At 50.7% G+C, this 20,507-nt stretch overlaps 2 protein-coding genes and 1 pseudogene across 8 annotated transcripts; 1 reads left to right on the forward strand and 2 right to left on the reverse strand.

The window, feature by feature from the left end:
* Positions 1–1,529: 1,529 nt before the first annotated feature.
* Positions 1,530–2,806, reverse strand: FITM1 (fat storage inducing transmembrane protein 1). Its single transcript, XM_084767643.1, has 2 exons — positions 2,531–2,806; positions 1,530–2,167 (listed from the first exon to the last, which is right to left on the reverse strand). Exons 1-2 carry the CDS (start codon positions 2,794–2,796, stop codon positions 1,555–1,557), a joined length of 879 nt encoding a protein of 292 aa, XP_084623769.1. The 5' UTR covers positions 2,797–2,806; the 3' UTR covers positions 1,530–1,554.
* A 2,056-nt stretch (positions 2,807–4,862) lies between these two features.
* LOC311589212 (rRNA 2'-O-methyltransferase fibrillarin-like) lies at positions 4,863–5,868 on the forward strand (annotated as a pseudogene). The gene is made up of 2 exons: positions 4,863–5,007; positions 5,164–5,868. The product of its transcript is annotated as an rRNA 2'-O-methyltransferase fibrillarin-like (transcript).
* A 4,520-nt stretch (positions 5,869–10,388) lies between these two features.
* Positions 10,389–20,461, reverse strand: DCAF11 (DDB1 and CUL4 associated factor 11). Of its 6 annotated transcripts, XM_084767625.1 has the most exons (16): positions 19,788–19,927; positions 19,423–19,525; positions 18,950–19,323; positions 17,457–17,584; positions 16,948–17,075; positions 16,732–16,796; positions 16,359–16,459; positions 16,049–16,195; positions 15,787–15,841; positions 15,401–15,469; positions 15,022–15,079; positions 14,619–14,804; positions 13,904–14,057; positions 13,436–13,588; positions 11,321–11,427; positions 10,389–11,223 (listed from the first exon to the last, which is right to left on the reverse strand). In XM_084767625.1, exons 3-16 carry the CDS (start codon positions 19,102–19,104, stop codon positions 11,089–11,091), a joined length of 1,641 nt encoding a protein of 546 aa, XP_084623751.1. In that variant the 5' UTR covers positions 19,105–19,323; positions 19,423–19,525; positions 19,788–19,927; the 3' UTR covers positions 10,389–11,088. The 6 variants fall into 6 exon arrangements, with proteins under 6 accessions (XP_084623751.1, XP_084623755.1, XP_084623750.1 ...); XM_084767629.1 differs by lacking the exons at positions 19,423–19,525; positions 19,788–19,927 and adding an exon at positions 20,321–20,461 and having other exon boundaries at positions 18,973–19,323; XM_084767624.1 differs by lacking the exons at positions 19,423–19,525; positions 19,788–19,927 and adding an exon at positions 20,321–20,461.
* Positions 20,462–20,507: the final 46 nt, after the last annotated feature.

The following is a 20,507-nucleotide window of genomic DNA, read 5'->3' on the forward strand; positions in this document are numbered from 1 at the left end:
TGTGCCTGGTTTTTTGTTCAACATTAAAAAAAAAAAGTGGGAGATGGATAGGTGGCTCAGTGGTTAAAACAACTGGCTACGGACTGTCGTGGTGGCTCAAGGAGGCAGAGGCAGGTGGATCTCTGTGAGTTCGAAGCCAACCTGGTCTACAAAGTGAGTCTAGAACAGCCAAGGCTACACAGAGAAACCCTGTCTTGAAAAAAAAACCAAAAACCAAAATCAAACTAACAGACAAAAAAAAAAAAAGAGCACAGGCTGCTCTTGCAGAGGACGCCTCTGTTCAATTCTCAGCACCCGCAGTTCACAGCAGCCCTGTAGCTCTGGTTCCAGAGGATCCACTGCCGTCTTCTGGCCTTTACCATTATTGTATGCACATTGTGTGCAAACACACATGCAGTCAAAACACCCATACACATAAAAATGAAATGAAAATTTCACAACTGGGGCTGGAGAGATGGCTCAGAGGTTAAGAGCACTGGCTGCTCTTCCAGAGGTCCTGAGTTCAATTCCCAGCAACCACATGGTGGCTCACAACCATCTATAATGTGATCTGATGCCCTTTTCTGACCTGCAGGTGTACATACAGGCAGAGCACTGTATACATAATAATAGTAATAATAATAATAATGAGATCTTCTTTTTTTAATGTTGGAACAAAGCTAGGCATGGTGGCACACTCCTTTAATCCCAGCACCCGGGAGGCAGAGGCAGACAGATCTCTGTGAGTTTGAGGCCAGTCAGGTTTACAAAATGAGTCCAGGACAGCCAGGACTAAAAGAGAAATCCTGTTTGAAGAAGGAAAAAAAAGAAAAAAAGAAAACAAAATTTCACAACTGAATAATAGGAAAACTGCTTAAGTTACCTCACTGGTTGTTGTAGGGATTAAAGTTGTGTGTGTGTGTACCAAAGATGAATGATGTGTTCCTCACTCTCTGCCCACCACCCTTATTCACTAAAAAAAGATCTCATACTAAACTTGTAGCTCCCCCATGGGCTAAACAAGAGCATGTAGCCATGCCCAACACGTTACCTGGGCTCTGGATAGCCAAACACTGGTCCTTATGTTTGCACAGCAAGCACTTTACCACAGAACCATCCCCCTGGCCTCTAAATATATTAATTTATATAAATAACTTATATACGCTCAGAACAGTGCCTGACATGAGCAAGCGCTACGCTTGCACATTTGCTATCTGTGTGTATTCTCTCTTGCTCCCTCCCGAGCTCATCTGCAGCAGGAGCCTGGCCTGTCTTCTTCACACAGCACAGAACTAAGCGTGGCTCAACAAACCTTCGTTAAGTGAATGAGCACGCCATTCTCATGAGACACAGGCAGAAACGGTCCTGGCATGTAGATGCACAGATAAGGAGAGCAGGAGATTCTTCGAAGAAGGCCAGAAAAACTAAGTAACAGGGCAGAAAAATACATTCAAGGCCAACGACTTCCAAAACATGATGAGTTAGGAACGTGAGCACATCTTAACCTTCCCACCCTCCGTGGACCCGAAAAGACCAGGAGGAACCAGAGCCAGGCCTGCCACGATTTTATTTCTTTCAGTTATGTTTGCGCATTGACCGGGATCGAGGGAAGAGCCCGTGGCCGGGGATCCCAGGGGACCAGGGTTGATGGTACCAGCTGCCATAGGTCAGGTACCAGGCGAACGTGCCGACCGCGGCCCCCACCACCTTGTGGGTGTATTGATGGAAATAGATGACAGTGCAGAGCAGCAAGAAGTTCCAGAGGCCCAGCAACAGCACATTGAGTAGGAAGACAAGGCGCAGGGGGGCTCCGGCTGGCAGCCCGTGGGCCAGGTACTTGGCAAACACGGCTGCTTCCTCAGCCATGAGGAGGCAGCAGAAGGTGAGTAGGAAGGTGTGGGAGGAGACGGTGTAGCCTCGCCACTGGTGGCCTGCCGCCAGGCAGCTCCTGCGGTCCGGCAGCTCGTGCAGCAAAAGGCCCTGGGGCAGAGGCTCGAAGCAGGAACCAGTCAGGTCCTCGATGAGCAGAAAGGCTCTTCCGGCTCCCCGCCATACAGCTGCCCCCACCACCAGGCGGCTCAGGTGCCTGGCAGTCACCGCCACACGTCGCGTAGCCAGGAACACCACCAGCAATACAAAGCCCCCAAGGAAGGTGCACGTCCAGCCCCACGCCGAGTTCACAAACTTTCTGTGGGCAGGAAAAAGGGGGAGCTCGGTGAGACCCCCCCCTATCCCGCCCCCCCTCTGTGTTCCACACACCGCCAGTAGTTTTTTTTTTTTTTTACAACCCCCTACCATTTCAACATTGAACGTCTCCTTAGAAGACCACTGGCCCTTCTAGGGTCCACGTTTCCCTCCCCAGTCCTTTACTTCCTCGGCGCCCCCAGGCTCCGTTTCTCTCCCCCTCCCCCAGCCCTCCCCTTGACCTTCTCAACCTCCCAGCCTATTTTTAGTATGCAGACTGGCAAAAGAACAGAGAGGCCTGAAGAAGGAAGCTAGAATCCCAGCAGGGTAGGGAGGCAGCTCCCGTGGACTTGAGTGGTGGACTCACATGTTGAAGAAGTTGCCGTGGCTAGCGAAGATTGTCCGAGAGTTAACATGAAACTGCAGAAGGGGCCCAAAGATGACCACCGCTGCCAACCACGCATGGTAGAGGCGCCGTAGACATGGGCTGCCTAGGATGCGGGCAGCCTGTTCACTTCCGAAGTATAGTAAGGCAGAGGCCACCCAGAGCAGCACCTTGGCCAGGCATCCCAGCACGGCTCGCACTCGGGTCCCGGCCCCCAGCCCTGCCCCCACCATCGGCCCCCGCTCCATGTTCCCTCCCCTCCCCGATAACTGCCTGCTCTGGCTTGGGAGGCTGAGGAGGGGCTAATGCCGCCCCCGCTCCTCAGACAAGGATAGGCAGTGACAGGTGTGGTAGACACAGGGCAGAGCCCTGTTGGCAGCTGGCGGGCAAGAAAGGGGGCGGGGGGGGGGGGGCGGGCAGCCAGGGGCCAGTGTGAGGGCTGACGGTCATCTTGGTCCTGGCCTTGGGTGTGTGGAAGTGTGTCCTGACACAGCCTCTGTGTCCTTTGCGTTCTCAGGTCCAGCCACATTCTAGTCCTTGTCTCAGGGCAAGGCTTGCTGTTCAGAGCTGTCCCTGTGTTTGCTGTCTTGTTTCTACCAGCCACTCTGATCTCAACTCTACCCCATGTTTTTCCTCCACAGGAAAATCTAGGTCATAAAACCAACTAAGCCTTGGGTGCCTGTAGTAGTCAGGCTTTTCTTTTAGAGTTTTCTTTTCCAAGACAGGGTTTCTCTGTGTAGCCTTGCCTGTCCTAGACTCATTTTGTAGACGAGGCTGGCCTTGAACTCACAGCAATCCACCTGCCTCTGCCTCCTGAGTGTTTTTTTTTTTTAAAGATTTATTTATTGTGTATACGATGTTCTGCCTGCATGTGATACCTGTGTGACAGAAGAGGCATCAGATCTCATTTGTAGACGGTTGTGAGCCATCTTGTGGTTGCTGGGAATTGAACTCATGACCTTTAGAAAAGCAGGCAGTCCTCTTAATTTCTTAGCCATCTCTCCAGCCCTGTTTGTTTGTTTTTTTAGACCAGCCTCACTATGTAGCCCAGGTTGGCCTTAAAATTTTTTTTTTTTTTAAAGACAGGGTTTCTCTGTGTAGCCTTGGCTGTCCTGGACTCCCTTTGTAGACCAGGTTGGCCTTGAACTCAGAGATCCACCTGCCTCTGCCTCCCAAGTGCTGAGATTAAAGGCGTGCACTACCATGCCTGGCTCTAAAAAACTTTTGTTGTTGTTGTTGTTTTTGTTTTTCGAAACAGGGTTTCTCTGTATAGTCTTGGCTGTCCTGGACTCCTTTTGTAGACCAGGCTGGCCTCAAACTCAGCACTCTGCCTGCCTCTGCCTCCCAAGTGCTGGGATTAGAGAATAAAAAAATTTTTTTATTGCATTAGAATAGTGGCTGGAATATAGAAGTCTCTTCTTCATTATGATAGACTCTTTAAAGAAAAAAAAGATTTATTTAATGTATATGAGTACTCTATCTGCGTGTATACCTGTAGTCCAGAAGAGGGTCTCAGATCCCTATATAGATGGTTGTGAGCCACCATGTGGTAGCTGGGAATTGAACTCAGGACCTCTGGAAGAGCAGCCAGTGCTCTTAACCACTGAGCCATCTCTCCAGCCCCTAGTTAGGGTTTTCTAGAGGATCAGAATGGATAGAATCAACCTAAAGGGATTTATTAGAGTAGCTTACAGGCTGTGAGCTGCCTGATTCCAACAATAATTACCTCCCTCTGGAAAGGCTAACAACCAGGTAGTTGTTCAGTCCATGAGGCTGGATGTCTCAGCTGGTCGCTGGCCTATGTTCGAGTCCCCAGGAAGAAGGTTCTAATAGCAGTGAAGGAAAGCCTCACCAGTGACTGCACAGGTCACTAGTGTGTTACAGCTAAGCGGTCATGATGATTAAGAAGTGAAATTCAAGAGCCTTGAGAAAGGCAGCTTGTATAAGGTGATGATGGCCGGCTGGGTGTGGTGGCGCACACCTTTAATCCCAGCTCTTGGGAGGCAGAGGCAGGTGGATCCCTGGGAGTTCAAGGCCAGCCTGGTCTACAAAGTACATGAAGGACAGTCAAGGCTACACAGAGAAACCCTGTCTTTTAAAAAACAAAACAAAAAATGATGGTGGCCATGGCTGGGTGCTCAGAGTCCTAGAGATCAGGTACTTTCAGGTGATGGGGGTGAAGATCCTAAGAAAAACATAGGCAGCCTGGCATCCACCAAAACTTTAAGTCTGGCTTTCCATGTGCAAAAGGCTGAGACTCGGGGGAGGTGGGGGATGCCACAGGCTGTGGGGGCTGCCCTACCGGAACGCAATAATGAAGCCAGAGCCCAGTGTCTGTGGGGGTGGCTTTGGTGGCAGAGGAGGCTTCGGTGACAGAGGCAGTAGAGGAGGACAAGGAGGCTGTGGAGGCTTTGGCAATGGACAGAGAGGCTTTGGTGGAGGTCGAGGTTGGGGCAGAGGTGGTGGCTTCAGGGGCTGAGGAGGTGGTAGTGGAGGAGGCAGAGGAGCTGGAGACTTCTGGTCTAGGGGCAGCTGAGGTCGAGGCGGTGGCCAGGGAGGCAAAAGAGGAAACCAGTCAGGAAAGAAAGTGATGGTGGAACCACATCAGCATAAAGGCATCTTTAGCTGTTGTGGAAAGGAGGATGCCCTTGTCATAAAGGATCTGGTCCCTGGAGAATCTGTGTATGCAGAGAAGAGACTCTATTTCCGAGGGAGATGACAAAATTGAGTAAGGAGCCTGAAACCCCCTTCTGCTCTGAGCTGGCAGCAGCAAACCTTGGCAGCGTAGATCAGATCCACATCAGATGGGGACCGAGGTGCTCCACCTTGGTGCAGCCTCAGGCATCACTGTCGCTCATGTTTCTGATCTCGTAGACCCCAATGGTCTGGTCTATGCAGTTGAGTTCTTCCCCTTGGCCAAGAAGAGGACCATGATCATCCCTGTGGTTCAAGATGCTCGACGCCCACACAAATACCACTGCCTGCTTATCGCAATGGTGGATGTGATCTTTGCTGATGTAGCCCAGCCAGAGCAAACCTGGATTGTGGCCCTGCATGCCTACACCTTCCTTCGGAATGGAGGACACTTTGTGATTTCCATTAAGGCCAACTGCATTGACTCCTCAGCCTCGGCAGGAGCTGTGTTTGTGTCTGAAGTGAAGGAGAGGCCGCAGGAGAACGTGAAGGCGTTGACATTAGAGCCCTACGAGTGAGACGCCGCTGTGGGTGTGGGTGTGCACACGCCACCTCCCAGGGTGAGGAACTGAAACTCGGAGCTGTCTAGAATTAGAAAAAAAAATGTGTGTTGCTACTGTTGCACGTGTGGGTTTGTTTGTTTGTTTGTTTTTCTATTAAAAGACTTATCTGGGGCTGGAGAGATGGCTCAGTGGTTAAGAGCACTGCCTGCTCTTCCAAAGGACCCGGGTTCAATTCTCAGCACCCACATGGCAGCTCACAACTGTCTGTAACTCCAAGATTCTGACACCCTCACACCAACACACATAAATTAAAATTAAATAAAATATTAAAAAAAAAAAGACTTATCTGTCAAAAAACAAAACAAAACAAAAAACTGTAAGTCTGTTCTCTCAGCAACTACCCAGACCCCATGGTTCACACAAACCTGCCTCTCAGGCTGAGCGCTGGGCAGGACCTAATTAGTACCTATCCCTTGGTAACTGTTTCAAGATCAGTTGCTATCTTCTTTCCTCGATTCTTAAAGATAGTGGTGGGATTTCAGAGCAGTGGGGTCCACAAGTAGTGAAAGGGATGAGCAAGTTAGGACACCCAGGTTGTTGGCCCAGTTGTGACTGGGGAAAATCAACTACACCCCCCCCCCCCTTTCTTTTCATACTACTGGGGACCAAATGTCAGACCTCAGGCATGCTACTCAAGTACACTAGCACTGAGCTATAACCCAGTATCCCCTCTCATTTTTCTTTCCTCCTCCTCCTCTTTTTCAATCTTTCTCTTTCTTTCTTTCTTTTTCTTTCTTTCTAAGACAGGGTCCCATGTCTTCCAGAGTAGCCTCACAAGAAAGATCCTGAACTTTGATCCTCCTGCCTCTACCTCCTTCCTGAACACCGGAGTGCTGGGATACAAGTAATGGACCACCATGCACATTTTAACATTAAAATTTTATTACTCTGTGTGTTTGTGGTCGTGAAAGAGACAGAGAGATACACATAGAAGCCAGAAGACAACTTTTTCAAAATCAGTTCTCTCCTTCCACCGTGAGTTCTGGGGAAACAAACTCAGTTTTCAGGCTCACACAGCAAGCTTTTTAACCCACTGGGCTATCTGCCCAGGCCCCATGCCCAGCTTAATACAGTATGAGAGATGGGCTTCTGAGCAGCTGAGCTCTGTCTCCAGCCCTTTTCTTTCTTCCATTTTCCCTCCTCCTCCTCCTCCTTTTTTTTTTTTCAGACAGGGTTTCTCTGTGTAGCCTTGGCTCCCCTTGTAGACCAGGCTGGCCTCGAACTCAGGTCGATCCACCTGCCTCTGCCTCCCGAGTGCTGGGATTAAAGGCATGCACCACCACACCCGGCTCTTCTTTTCTTATTTCTTTTTTTCTGAGATAGTATTACTCTATAACCCTAGCTAGCATGAAATTGTGACAATCCTCCTACTGTAGCCTTCTAAGTGTTGGGATTAACTGGTGTGCACCACCACATCCAGCACAATATGCATTTCTGCTTGAAGGTCTTTTTTTTTAATTGGCCATTTATAATATCTTTGTAAAAAATAATTTAAAATTTAATTAAATGAAGCTAAGCCAAGCATGGTGGTGCACAACTTTAATTTCAGCACTCAGGGGAGCAGAGGCAGGTGGATCTCTCTGAGTTCAAGGCCAGCCTGGTCTACAAATCCAGTCCAGGACAGCCAAGGCTACACAGAGAAATCCTGTCTCAAAAAACAAACAAACAAAAACAAACAAACAAAATTAAAGCTGGGCAGTGGTGGCACACACCTAAAGGTGCCTGCACTCTGGAGGCAGATGCAGGAGGATCTCTGAGTTCGAGGCCAGCCTGGTCCAGGACTACACAAGGAAACCCTGTCTTCCAAAAACAATTTGAGGCAGGAGGATTGACTCAAGTTCATTGCTAGTCTGATCTTCCTAGTGAGTTCCAGGCTAGCCTGGGCTACAGTGAGGCTGTCTCAAACAAAGATGACAACAACAAAACTCTAAAACAAAAACAAAAACCCCAACAAAAGGAAACAATCCACTAACCAAAAAGCCAACAACAAGCAAATCTAGATATCATAAAACCCTCTGGGATTACATTTCTATTATAATTATTAATAGTATCATTTATATTTTGTTAGCAGGATTGTATGGTAATGTCAGGAGGATAGGTATTCTGTGCATATTGTCTGTGTCCTTGGCTGTCCTGGAACTCACTAGGAAGATCAGGCTAGCAATGAACTTGAGTCAATCCTCCTGCCTCAAATTGTTTTTGGAAGACAGGGTTTCCTTGTGTAGTCCTGGACCAAGCTGACCTCGAACTCAGCCATCCTCCTGCATCTGCCTTCAGAGTGAGTGTAGGCACCTTTAGGTGTGTGCCACCACTGCCCAGCTTTAATTTTTTTTTTTTTTTGAGACAGGGTTTCTCTGTGTAGCCTGGCTATAGTTGGTTTTTTCTTTTCTTTTCTTAAAATTATTTTTATTTCATGTGCATTGGTGTTTTGCCAGAATTTGTATCTGTGTGAGGGTGTGGGATCCCCTAGAACTGGAGCTAGAGATATTTGTGGGCTGCTGTGCGGGTGCCGGGAATTCAATCTGGGTCCTCTGCCAGAGCAGTCAGTGCTCTTAACTATTGAGATATCTTTCCAGCCCTCTAGGTTTTTTTTTTTTTCTTTCAAGTTCACACAGCCTAGATCATCTGAGAGGAAAATGTCAACCAAGGAATCTCCTGGACCAGACTTTCCGTTGGACATGACTGTGGGGACGGCCTTGATAGCTTATGTAGAAGGGCCCAGCTCACCGTGGGCAGCACCATTCCCTGTGCAAGTGGTACTGGGTTACTTACAAGTCAGCTAAACCTAAAGCAGAGAATGAGCCACTAGTGTTCCTGTGATTCTTGCCTTGGCCTCCTCAGTGATAGACTGCTATTTATAGTGTGAACTGAATAAACTCTTTCCTCCTGTAAGCTACTTTTGGTTACGGTGTTTTTTTTTTTTTTAATGTCTATTTTGACTGCATGTATGTCTGAGCAACATCTGTGTGCCTGGTGCCTATGGAAGCCAGAAGAGGTTATTTATCTCCTAGGACAAGAGTTACAAGTGGCTGTGTGGGTGCTGAGACTTGAACCCAGATATTCTGGAAGAACAACCTGTACTCCAAATCACTGAGCCCTGGTCAGAAGTTGATCACAATAAAATAAAGGACTCGGCCAAGGAGCAAAAGGGCAGGCAAGATAGAAGTGGGCTTTTTTTGTTTTTGTCATGAGACAGGCTATCCTGTGGCCTAGGCTGCCATCAGAGTACTCTTGAACTACTGATTCTTTGCTTCCACTTAAAAAAATTTTTATTTATACATATACAGTGCTCTGCCTGCATGTATACCTGTATGCCCCAGCTAGTTTGTGATGGGAACTAACCCGGGGCTGCATTCTTAGCTCTAGACAATTTTCAATTCTTTTTACATCTACTTATTTAGCTATTTATTTGGTGTGTGGACATGCACATACCACAGTGTGTGGGGTGTGTGTCAGAGGACGACTTGCAGGAGCTAGTTCTCTCATGCAAATTTCAGGGATTGAACTAAGGTCAGCAGGTTTCGTGGCAAGTGCTTTTACCTGCTGAGCCATCTATGCCTGAGCAGTTATTTGGGGGGCAGGTGTGTCTGCTATCCTAGGTACCCAGGAAAATGAGACTAGATGATTGAGTGGGTACAAGCATTCAAGACCAGCCCAGATGATGTAGTGAAAGCGATCCCTTCCCCAAACAAGAACACAAATGCCGCACAACCCGGAAGTCTATGACCGCCCCTTCAAGTGCCACCGTAAGACAACTGCCTTAAAGAGCACGGCCTATGAGGAAGCTCACACACTGCAGTGTGTGAGGAATACCTTCTCCTTTGACCTTTGGCTTGCTCTAGGGCTTGGGGTTCTTTCTTATTTTGTTTTTTTCTCTATGTAGCCCAGGCTGTCCTAGAACTTGCTCTGAAGACCAGGCTGGCCTTAAACTCAAAGATCTGCCTGCCTCTGCCTCTGGAGTGCTGGGATTAAAGACATGCGTGCATGCCCGCCCACACACACCCACCCCACAGCCAGCTTGGGGTTCTTTTAGTGTCTGTGTGAGTGTGATTAGAGAACAACCTCTAAAAGTCAATACTTCCTTCTACCACGCTGGTTCAGCTCAATCTTGTGGCAGGTGCCTTCACTGCATGACAGATCTTGCCAGCCTAAGGGGCTTAGAGTGGACTGGCCAGTGCTGCTCAGGATCTCTGGCTGTGCATGCATGGGCCCACCCTGCTCCATACTCAACAGCTCCAGAGCCCAGAGCCGGGGCTGTTAACAGAAAGCGTGCTTGTCATCTGCCACCCCCTGGGGTTGGCGTGGAGAGCCTGTTACAAGCCTCACTGAGTGACTGCAGATTTTCTTCTAGCCTGAGTCAGCAAGGAAGTGCACTCTCTTGTAGAGCAGCATGCTTTCTGTTGGCACTTCTGTTTAGTGTTTGAGACGCTTCTCGTGTAGCCGTCTGGCCTCACACTGCTGAGGATGACCTTCAACTTCTGACCCTTTTGTCCTTAGTTCCAAGCAAGATTCTAGTATGTGTTGCCACACCTAGTTTAAACCTGTTTCCTTGAAGTGAAAAGACAACGGGAGTGACACAGAGCCAGTTTCCCACAGACAGTTTATTGGGAGAGCTGAAGCCAGTGAGAAGATGAAAGGAGTCCTGTTTAACCCCTTGTTGAAGCTGCTGGTCACCAGCTACGACAGGATCCAGTGGCGAGCAGGGCCGTATGCAGTTCCGGAGACTCCTACCCCTCAGACTGTAGTCTCCTCACTTCCAAGTCCAAGTGTGAGAGCAGACTTAGTTCCCACCCCAGGAGGGGCTGAGGAAACACCTCTACTCAGCCTGTCCTCCCTCAAAGACCTCAGGAAGAAAGGCCAGTATTCTTGGCCCTCATTGGCCAATCTAATTCTCAGTGTGAAGACCTGGGCAAAGGGCACTGCTGATCGGTCTATTCAGACCTTCAGGTGTCTAGACTGTGAGCCGATACATAACATCAGAACATGATTAAAAACACTCAGGACAACTGTCTTATTGGCAGAAGCGGCATCCCAGATAATGGATGCCCTGCCACACTCTGGCTAGAGATAGAAACCCAAGCAGACTGGGTGTGTATGCATGAGGAAACCACTAGGCCCAACTGAGGGGTGGGTAACAGAGGCTCAGCTTGGGCTCAGCCTCCGGCCTTCTGTTTTTCCTGCCTCAATGTCAGCAGTTCCTCCACGTATTCCCCAGAAGGGGAAAGGGAGGAGGAAGCAGAGAGTGTGCTGAGAAGACACCCTCTGCAGAACCGGAGGTCAGATCTACTGAGGTGAGGAAAAGGCCACGGATGGGCAGGGCACCGGAGTGGGGGCACCGGAACATTTCTCAGACTCTGGCATGTCATCCTGGAAGTACTCGGCCTGGCGGTACTGCCACAGACGCAGGTTCCCATCCCACTGCAGAGCAGAGAGCGGCAGGTGGTCAGGGAGAGGCTCCTTCCCAGGCCCAAGCTCTAGACACACCGTCCTCCCACGCCAACCCCTGCAACCTCACCGAACTGCTGACGATCTTCTCTTCAAAGGGATGCCAGCTGACATCACGTACGCAGGCCTTGTGGTTGGTCAGCTTCTTCACAATGTGACCGCTTAGGAGGTCATATACTGTGCAGGAAAAGCCAGAGTAAACAGGGCCGCTATAGGAACTTTCCACCACCCCTCAGTCCCTGCAGGCGCACTACACTGCCTTGCTTCTCAGACAGCACCCCCCTTTTCCTTGGGAGCAAAGCCCACCTCAGAGGATGGTGCTCTATCTATTTCCTTTTCTAGCTCTGTCCATGCCCTGGGTTGAGGGTATAGAACAGAATGCGGCTGCCCCTGGCCCTTAGCTAGAACTCAAAGGACTGCTTGGTAATCTCAACCTCAGGGAGGAGAAAGCAGGAGAACGGGCAGCTCAGGGCCAGCCTTAGGGACAGTTCCAAGACAAGCCCGGCGTACACTGTTCCAGTCGCAAACAAAACGACAACCAAAAACTCACTACTTTAAAAAACTTCAGGGCAGTCCCTTTGGGCCTGGAAAGATGGCTCAGTGGTTAAGAGCACTTCCAGAGAACCTGAGTTCAATTCCCAGGAACCACATGGTAGCCTGCAACCATCTATAATGTGATCTGGTGCCCTCTTCTGGTGTGCTGGTGTACATGCAAGCAGAACACTGTATATGTAATAAATAAATCTTAAAAAAACAAAAACAAAACTTCTAGCAGGTGGGTGTGGCGGTACACGCCTTTAACCCCAGCACTTGGGAGGCATAGGCAGGTGGATCTTTGGGAGTTTGAGGCCAGCCTGGTCTACAAAGTGAGTGCAGGACAGCCAAGGCTACACACAGAGAAACCCTGTCTTGGAAAAAACAAGCAAACAAAACTTCTAGCAAGCCGGGCGAGTTGGCACACACCTTTAATCTCGGGTGGAGGTAGAGGCAGAGGCAGGCAGATCTTTGAGTTCCAGGCCTGCCTGGGCTACAAAGAGAGCCCAGGCCAGCCAGGACTGTTACACAGAGAAACCCTGTCTTGAAAAAAACCAAAAAATCTAAAACCACCTAGCAATGCCAGGTGCACACCTTTAATCCCAGCACTCAGGAGGCAGAGGCAGGTGAATCTCTGTGAGTTTGAGGCCAGCCTGGTCTATACAGTGAGTTCAAGGACAGCCAGGGCTACACAGAGAAGCCTGTGTCATGAAAGTAAGATAAAATAAGACTTTTAGGAAGTAGGGAGGTACCAACAGTGAACCCCAGACTGAATAGATGTGCGCATGTGTTCCTTGTCTGACAGGTGCACCTCGGCTTTTTAAACTTTAGTCTGTGCACAGCGTAGAGGTATTTGTGTTTCTGAGTGGCGGCACACACCTGCCACTGCATGTGGAGGCCACAGGTCAATGCTAGCTACTACTCAATCACTCTCCACTTTACTTTTCGAGAAAGTCTCCCTCTCTTTCATTTTTTAAGGCAGGGTTTCTCTGTATGGCTTAGGAAGTCTTTCACTGAACTTGCTCATTTGTGCAAGCTCCAGGACCCTCCCATGCCTGCCCCCAAGCCCAGCCTCCAGGGTTACAGCTGCAGCAGCCGGAGCTCAGAGCCCCATGCTTGTACAGGAAGTGCTTGACTGCGTGAACCATCTCCTCAGCTCTGCTTCTTTTTGGTGCATTCCTCCTGCTCCGGTGCCTACATGGCTTTTACTACTCATGCTGTCTTCTACTCTGAGAGGCATGGTCTTGCTTTACAGTCTGATCTGGCCCAGAATTCACTATGTGGTCCAGGCTGGCCTTGAACTCACGGCAACCCTTCACCTCCTAAGTGCTGGCATCACAGGAATGAGTTACTACACCCAGCAACTCAGCGTATCTGTCATTTGTTTGCTTCTGTGCCCTTCCCACCTTTCATCTGTGATCCTTCCCCTGGACTGGCTAAAAAACATGATTATGTTTTTGTAATCTATTTATGGACTAGAATTCTATGTTCCCTTTCCTAATTAAAATTGCTCACAAACGCCTCCCAGTTCTTCCTTGAAGCCTTTCCTGCTCCAAGCTACATAGAAACTTCCCTTGTGGTTGCTATTATAGGTGGAATAGGACGGAAACGTGCCTGCCGCTCTTAAGGCCTGTCCCCACAGAGTCCTTACCAACCACTTTGCCGGTTGAACAGCCGCTGTAGATGAACTGCTGGCCGGTGCTGTGGGCTGGGGAGAAGCGGCAGCGGATAAGGGTGTGCAGCACGCCATGGCCTCGGTAGGTCATCAAGGAGCTGTCGCCTGGGAGCTTCAGCTTCTTCCAGGCTGAGTAAGGATACAAGGCGTTGGAGGTTTGCAACCTTAATGAGTGAGTTCCCACTAAGCTGTCCTGGGCCACCAGCTCTAATGATCACCCATGAACTGCTGACTGCCCTGCTGATTTGACAATGTCAATGATACTAAAATACTTTTGGGTTAGTGGGTTCTATGCCCCCCTCAAGTCTGGGAACCCCTCCCTTCCATAGTTTAACCAATACAAGGTCTAAAAGCAAAATTTGAGGGGAGTGCTCCAGGGCTCTCAAGCAACAGAGGAATCCACCAGCCAATCCATCCCCGACCTTGGCTTCCCTCTGCCCTTACCTTTCTTAGGTACCTGCTGCCAGCGATAGTCCCAGTTTTGCTGTGTGGCAGCCTGGCGTGACGCTTCCATGCCTTCTCTGCTAGAAAAGCGTCTGATATCCCAAAGCTTAATGGTCTGGTCTTTGGAGTTGGAGATGAGATACCGGGCATCACCCTAGGAACCCAAAAATGCACAGATGCACCAGAGCTCGCCAAGCTTAGTGCCTGACAGCACAGTCCCCTTGCTGCAGTTGAGCGGGAAGGCCTCTAATCGGCTGAATTTGCCACAGTCTTGATTCGCCCAGATGAGCTCACCTCTGACGTTCTGCCTCAGCACCCGGTGTCTGCGGGCTTCTGCCCAGAGTACCAGCCATGTTCTCATTCTAACCTGGAGTAATTGTTTTCTACTTTTGCTCTTTTGAGACAGGGTCTCTCTGTGTAGCCTTGGCTGACCTAGACTCGCTTTGTAGACCAGGCTGGCCTCGAACTCACAGATTCATCTGCTTCTGCCTCTCGAGTGCTGGAATTAAAGCTGGAATTATGTGTATGGGTGTTTTGCCTGCATTGGATCTCCTGGAACTGGGGTTACAGATGGTGTGAGCTGCTGGGTGGGTGCTGGGAACTGAACCTGAGCCCTTTGGAAGAACATCCAGTCCTCTTAACCACTGAGTCTCACAACCTCCTGGGCATCCAGAACCATAAGATCCTGGCCATGAGGTCTTGTCTCTTTGCTCACCTTGCTGTCGATGAAGGTGATGCCATCCTGGTGTCCAGCCAGTGCACCCACAGGCTTGGGGTCATCCTCCCTCATGGTGCGTCGATCCCACACTTTGCAGATGGCATCATCTCCCCCAGAGAAGAGGATCTGGGAGCTTATGTCAGCAAAGGCCACTGCATTCACATCATCCTCATGAGACTCAATCTAGAGGAGCAGGAAGCAAAGGGTCTTAGGATCTCTCTAGTCTTAAAATAGGTCAAAGGCCAAGAGGAGGAGGAGGAGGGGAGGAAGAGGAGGAGGAGAAACAGGAGGAGGGGAGGAGGGAGGAAGAGGGAGATGAGGAGGGGAGGAGGGAAGAGAAGAAGAAGAGGAGGGGAGGGGTAGGAGGAGGAAGAGGAGGTTCTTGTCTCACAAACAATACCTGAAGAGTACGCCGGTTTTGTTCTCGGTCAAAGACATACAGGCAGCCATCATTGGCTCTGTAAGAAATGAGAAAAGGGGGTCCTAGAGCCAGGACTATTGTTCTGTGTGCTCGGGAGTCCCACTGAGGAACTCAACTAAGGACCGAACTCTTGTGTTCTTCCACAGAGAGAGAAGCAGCAGCTTAGTTTTCCAGGAGGCTTGAGACCAGCCACCTCATGCAGGGAAGTGGTGAGCAAGAGTGAAGCAACTCGGAAACCTTGTCCTTGGAGAAGGCACGTTGCTTTCCATAGCTGCCAGGGTGGTCTCTAACAGCGGACAGTACCTCTGGCAGAACCCTTACCTCACCAGTCAGGGTAGACATTTCTCACAATGCTCACCCTCCTAGCACTTCTCGCCCATCTGAGGAGACAGCGATGGAGAAGACAGCAAAGCGACGTTCTTCTGGCCTGGAGAGAGCAAAGTGGAGCTACGTTGAGGGAGGTCCTTTCATTTTTTGTCAGTCTATGAAGAATCTGACAAGGGCTTTAAAGGGGACACAGAATGCCCACCAACCCATGCTAGCGTGCGGATCACCTTGGTGAGAGCCCAGAAGTGACCACGTAATCTAGCGTTCACGGGATGAGCAGTGCTCACAGGATGAGCAGCGCTCTCAGGAAGCCACATAGAGAAATCTGCAGCCAGCATAGGTTCCCATCGAGGTGGGGGCTCCTGCTGAAGGCCTTCCCAGAGAAGTTCTGATAAGCATGCAAGAAAAAGCCAATACCTCAGGTCCAGGGCAGTATGTGTGTCTCCTTCCCCATAGATGTTGCAGATATGAACTAAGAGAAGAGAAACAAGAACTATTCAGGGCTGGGAGGGAGAGAATGGAAGTACAGCTAAGGAGGAAAAAGCCAGTGGCAGGGATGGCGGAGCATCCTGGGAGTGACTCTCTGAGGACACAACATGGTGTCTTATCTCAGTGGGGAGCACAGGGAGGCCTCAGCTCCTAAGGGAGAGGTGGGAGGCGCTGCATGGTGCATACTCACTGTAATCGGACCAGCTGGAGTACAGGAAGTGGTTGCCATCGGGAGTGAAGGCCACGTCCAGGACACTCCAGCCGACATCCCGGGCCTTGATGCTTTTGAACTTGTGGAAGCGGCCATACCGACAGTCGTACAGTCGGATCGTCTGATCTGCAGAGATGATACCAGGCGAAATCATGGACTATTCTCCTTGTAGCTTCTCCATCAGACCTCTCTTCTGTGGTCTCCATGGGAACCATGTTCCAGGCTAAGCATCTCTGAGGAGTTTTGAGGTCCCTGGCTCTGAGGCGGTTAATAAGGCTAGGTGTAGTACCTTGGCAGGCAGACATGAAGATCTGACCATCTTTGCTGTAGATGCCGCAGAAAGCCTTCTGAGAGTAGGTATCAGTGAAGCTCAGGTCATTGGGCAAGAAGCTACAGAAGCAGAAGGAGAGAGAAGATAAGGGGAGCTCAGAGCGAGAACCCGGTTAGCAGCACGCAGCGGCAGCATGTCACTCCTGGCGTTGCACACAATCCCCCTTTGTCCATTCTGTCATCTTCTATATTTTTTCTTTTTCTTCTCAAGGCTTCAACCCCCTTTAAACTAGTCTAAATATTTCTGAGAAACCTTTAACTTCCACCCTCCAAAGTACAGGGGATAAGGTCCAGCTGGCCCCTGGAGGCTCTCCATCAAACCCCATACTCACTGAGACATCACTCGAGATTGTTCTCCAAGGGAGAAGCTTCCCCGGTGGCAGAGGCCCCGTTCTCTCTAGAGGGAAGGGAGTAGGGGATGTTGCTAGCGGAATTGGAGGTCCACTGCAATCACACCCAGCCCCCTCCTCCAAGGACAGCTCTCTTACTACAGACACAGACATCCCACAGCACCAGGATGCAGGCTGACGCGAGGTAGAAAAGCCTACCTGGTGTAACATTTGAGGGAAGCTTTGCTCCTGGGCAGCCCTCCTGAGTCCTAGCCGCCCGGTGGCCAACTCCACCTGTGTCTTGATCTCATTGTATTCCAGTTCCCGAGTGTCAGGGGCTGCATCCACTGTGAGTACCAAAAAGAAAGTTCAGGGTAGGTCTTCCAGCTCAGACTACAGCTAGCAAAACTGTGCCCGCTACATTGTGGTTGGCTACAAGGATTCCCTCACCCCCTGAATGTTATTTCCATTTAGCCTACTAAACTTCAGAAGACTGAGTCATTTTAAAAGTAAAAGGGGCCGGTGAACATCTTCCAACAGTAAGATTACACTGTCAGCTCTGCATGGCTTTAATCCCAGCACCTGGGAGGCAGAGGAAGGCAGATCTCTGTGAGTTCGAGGGCAGCCTGGTTTACACCACCAATTCGAGAACAGCCAGGGCCACACAGGGACCCTGTCTGAGAAACAAAACACACAACCAGGAAAGATTAAATGGCCTTTCCTCTTACCAGGTGGGTTGTATCGGTCTCCAAGGCGACCATCCCAGGCGCTGTCATGCTCTTCCTCTGAGTCTGAGAGGGCCTGGATGAGTTGTAAATTTGCTGCTCCTCCTCCTTGTACCAGCCTCACTTGGCCTCTGGGGAGAGATTCCTGATGTAGTGGAGGGATCTTTCCCCCCAGCTAAGCAATGGCTACCTAGCTAGAGCCAATGGGTAGCTAGCTCTTAGTACACTGGCTTCTCATTTTGAAGTTTGAGGCTGACTTGTCTGTGGCTGTTATTTTAAGTCATAGTAGGGCTGGGCAGTGGTGGTGCACGCCTTTAATCCTAGCACTCGGGAGATAGAGGCGGGCGGATCTCTGTGAGTTCAAGGCCAGCCTGGTCCACAGAGAGTGTTCCAGGTCAGCCAGAGCTACAGACAAACCTTGTCTTGAAAAACACAAAACAAACAAACAAAAAGACATAGTAGAAAGCTAATTTGAACTCTTTACAGTAAGAGCACAGAATTCTAACAGGTTATAAAGACTGACCTCAGTTGATTTTTCTCAGAGATAAAACACTGTATTTAGGCATGGCTTAGGAATGAGCCCAGGGCCTTAGTGCATGCTGGGTAAGCTTCCACCACTGAGCTATATCCATATTTCAAGAGCTAAGAGTTAGGAGAGCATTTCCACCTGTACCTCTTAGGACCCTTTCCTGCTGTGATAAAACACCCTGACAGAAGCGGGAGAAGAGGTTTACTCTGGCTCACAGTTGAAGCCTAGAGTCCATCACAGCAGGGACCTGAGGCAGCTGGCTTTCTCCTTTTCATACAGCCCAGGACCCAAGGGATGGGCCCTGCTTCAATGAACCGAATCTCCATAATCCCTTCCCTTCCAGGCCTGCCCGGAGAGGCCAGAGAGGCCGTGCCCCAGGTGATCCCAGACCCTGTCCAGCTGACAGGAATACAGCACTGAACACAGCGAGGTTCATCTCCTCCCAAGGAACCACTGGCAAGCAAACAAAGCCTGGGGTACACTTTTTAAATCAGTTCCTGGTGGTCACCCCCTTCAGGGCATTCTCTTCTTAAGAACAGGGCTATTAAGGTCGATTTAAACTTGTTTTTCAAGTAAATCCACATGGCTCCCTCCATCTCACATGGCAAGTGATTTAACACCCCCTTTCCGATCTTTACGCCTCTCCTTTCCTCCACAGCCCCCTCCCCCACCCCGTTTTCTCCTTTCCTTTTCTTGGAAAAGATTAGGATTGGGTTGTTACTGTCAAAGAGGCTCCCCTGAGGAGTCCCTCGACTACAAGAGTGTGTTGGTGACCTGCCCTAGGCAAGAGTCATTCTCAGTACGGAGCATGGGCGGCGTCCAGCAGGGAAAGGTCGTTCTGCCCAAACACAGCCGCTGCCCTGGACTAATACCAGTCCCCTATCCGCTGTACTTTTCCTGCCTGAAGTTGAGCTCAAGAAAGAGACTGTGGTGACCCTTAGCAGTGTCACAGCAGAGGGTAAGTTACCTGCGGAGGAGATAGGCCAGTACCTGGGCCAGATCCACATCTTCATCCTCCTCCTCCTCTTCCTCACTCCGACGCAGGCCAGCCCCTCTTCGGGACAAGCCCTCGGAGGGTTCTAAGGATCCGGACCCCGCGCTGCTGCTGTTCCTCGACCCCATCTTCTGGTTACAGCATCTTCCGGTCCTGTGCAGGGGCTCCTCCCGTCACCAACTTGGGTTTGGTGGAAAGCAAATCCTGCTCTAGAAATACCAGGGTTTCCAGAAACGGGGCGGTAGCTATCTTTTTAGAGAGGTGACCCCCCTCCAGGAGACCGAGATTTCTTTCTCTTTAGCTATGACAGCTCCCAAGGTTTCGGGGAACACAAACCTTCCTCAATCCTGTGAAGCAAAGAAAGTTCTATGAAACCTAGGGTGCAACCCTAGTGTACTACTTAGAGTCCACGAAGCGGAATTTCCCATTTTCCTACCCAAACTCACCTATCAAAGTCCCCGGCCCCGGGGGGTGGTGGCCGAATCCCAGATAACCCCTCCGGCCGACCAATCAAAACCCCTTGCGGAAGAACGCGCCTCACTAGCTTACCTCAAATAACCAATCAGAAGCATTAGAACTCAGACCTCGACGCCCCCCCGCCCCGTGCTGGCCAATCAGAGCAATTTCTCGCGAGTCCCGGCAGCAGCAACAGCCAATAAGGTTAGACAGTCAGCCTAACACCCCGCCTCCCTCCAGTTTAGCTTCACGCCCACGTGGTGTGCCGGGGGTGTGTGTACAACAGGGGGGAGGGAAAGCGGAAAAGCACCTCCCCCGGCGGCTGGCGGTTACCGCCCCACGCGAGACCACCCACCAGCCAGGAGCCGTCGCAGGACCCGCAGGGGCGACGCCCCGTGGACAGCGACTGCCGCGGCGGCGCCGGCTAACAGCTCCTCGGTCGCGAGCCTCGTCCGTCACGCTTCTTGGCTGCCAGGCCTGCTTACGTCACTCGTCGCGCCTCGCAGTTCCGCCCCCACCCCCCTTTGGTTCCCTGATTGGACATCTGAGCCCAGTGATTGATAGGTGGGCTGGAGACATTGCTTTGACCCCCAACAAGAGGGGCGTTCTTTCGTAGCGGACGGGAATTGGCTGCCGCCTGCGTTAGAGATAACGGAGCTAGACGTGATGGCTGCGAGGCGGTCCCTTAAGGTCGCTTGGCCTCCTGTTTGTTTGTTTGTTTGTTTTTGTTTTTTAACTGCATGCCCAGCCGCTCCTATTCCCTCAGCTCCTAGCAACCGCAGCTCAACCGTTTTTCCCCGCGGCTGAAGTGCCAGCGGCCTGCCTGAAGGCGGTCTTATTCCCAGGTGGTACCCCGGACTCCTCACCCTCCTGTGTGTACCCCCTTACCCGCGGCGGTCTTGTTAGACGGCCCCTGGCTTCCTTTCCTGGTCTTTGCAGACGCTCCCTAAATCCCGCCGCCCTCCCCGGAGCCTTTCCGGTTGCGTTAAGTGCGCACGCGCAGCCCTCGGCCCGGGCCTCCGCGGAAGACCTTCCCCCGGCTCTGCTCGCGCGCCGCCTCCTGCGGGTTTATGAG

This window comes from Acomys minous, assembly GCF_964271855.1.
Source record: "Acomys minous genome assembly, chromosome: 18".
In the NCBI taxonomy this organism is placed as follows: domain Eukaryota; kingdom Metazoa; phylum Chordata; class Mammalia; order Rodentia; family Muridae; genus Acomys; species Acomys minous.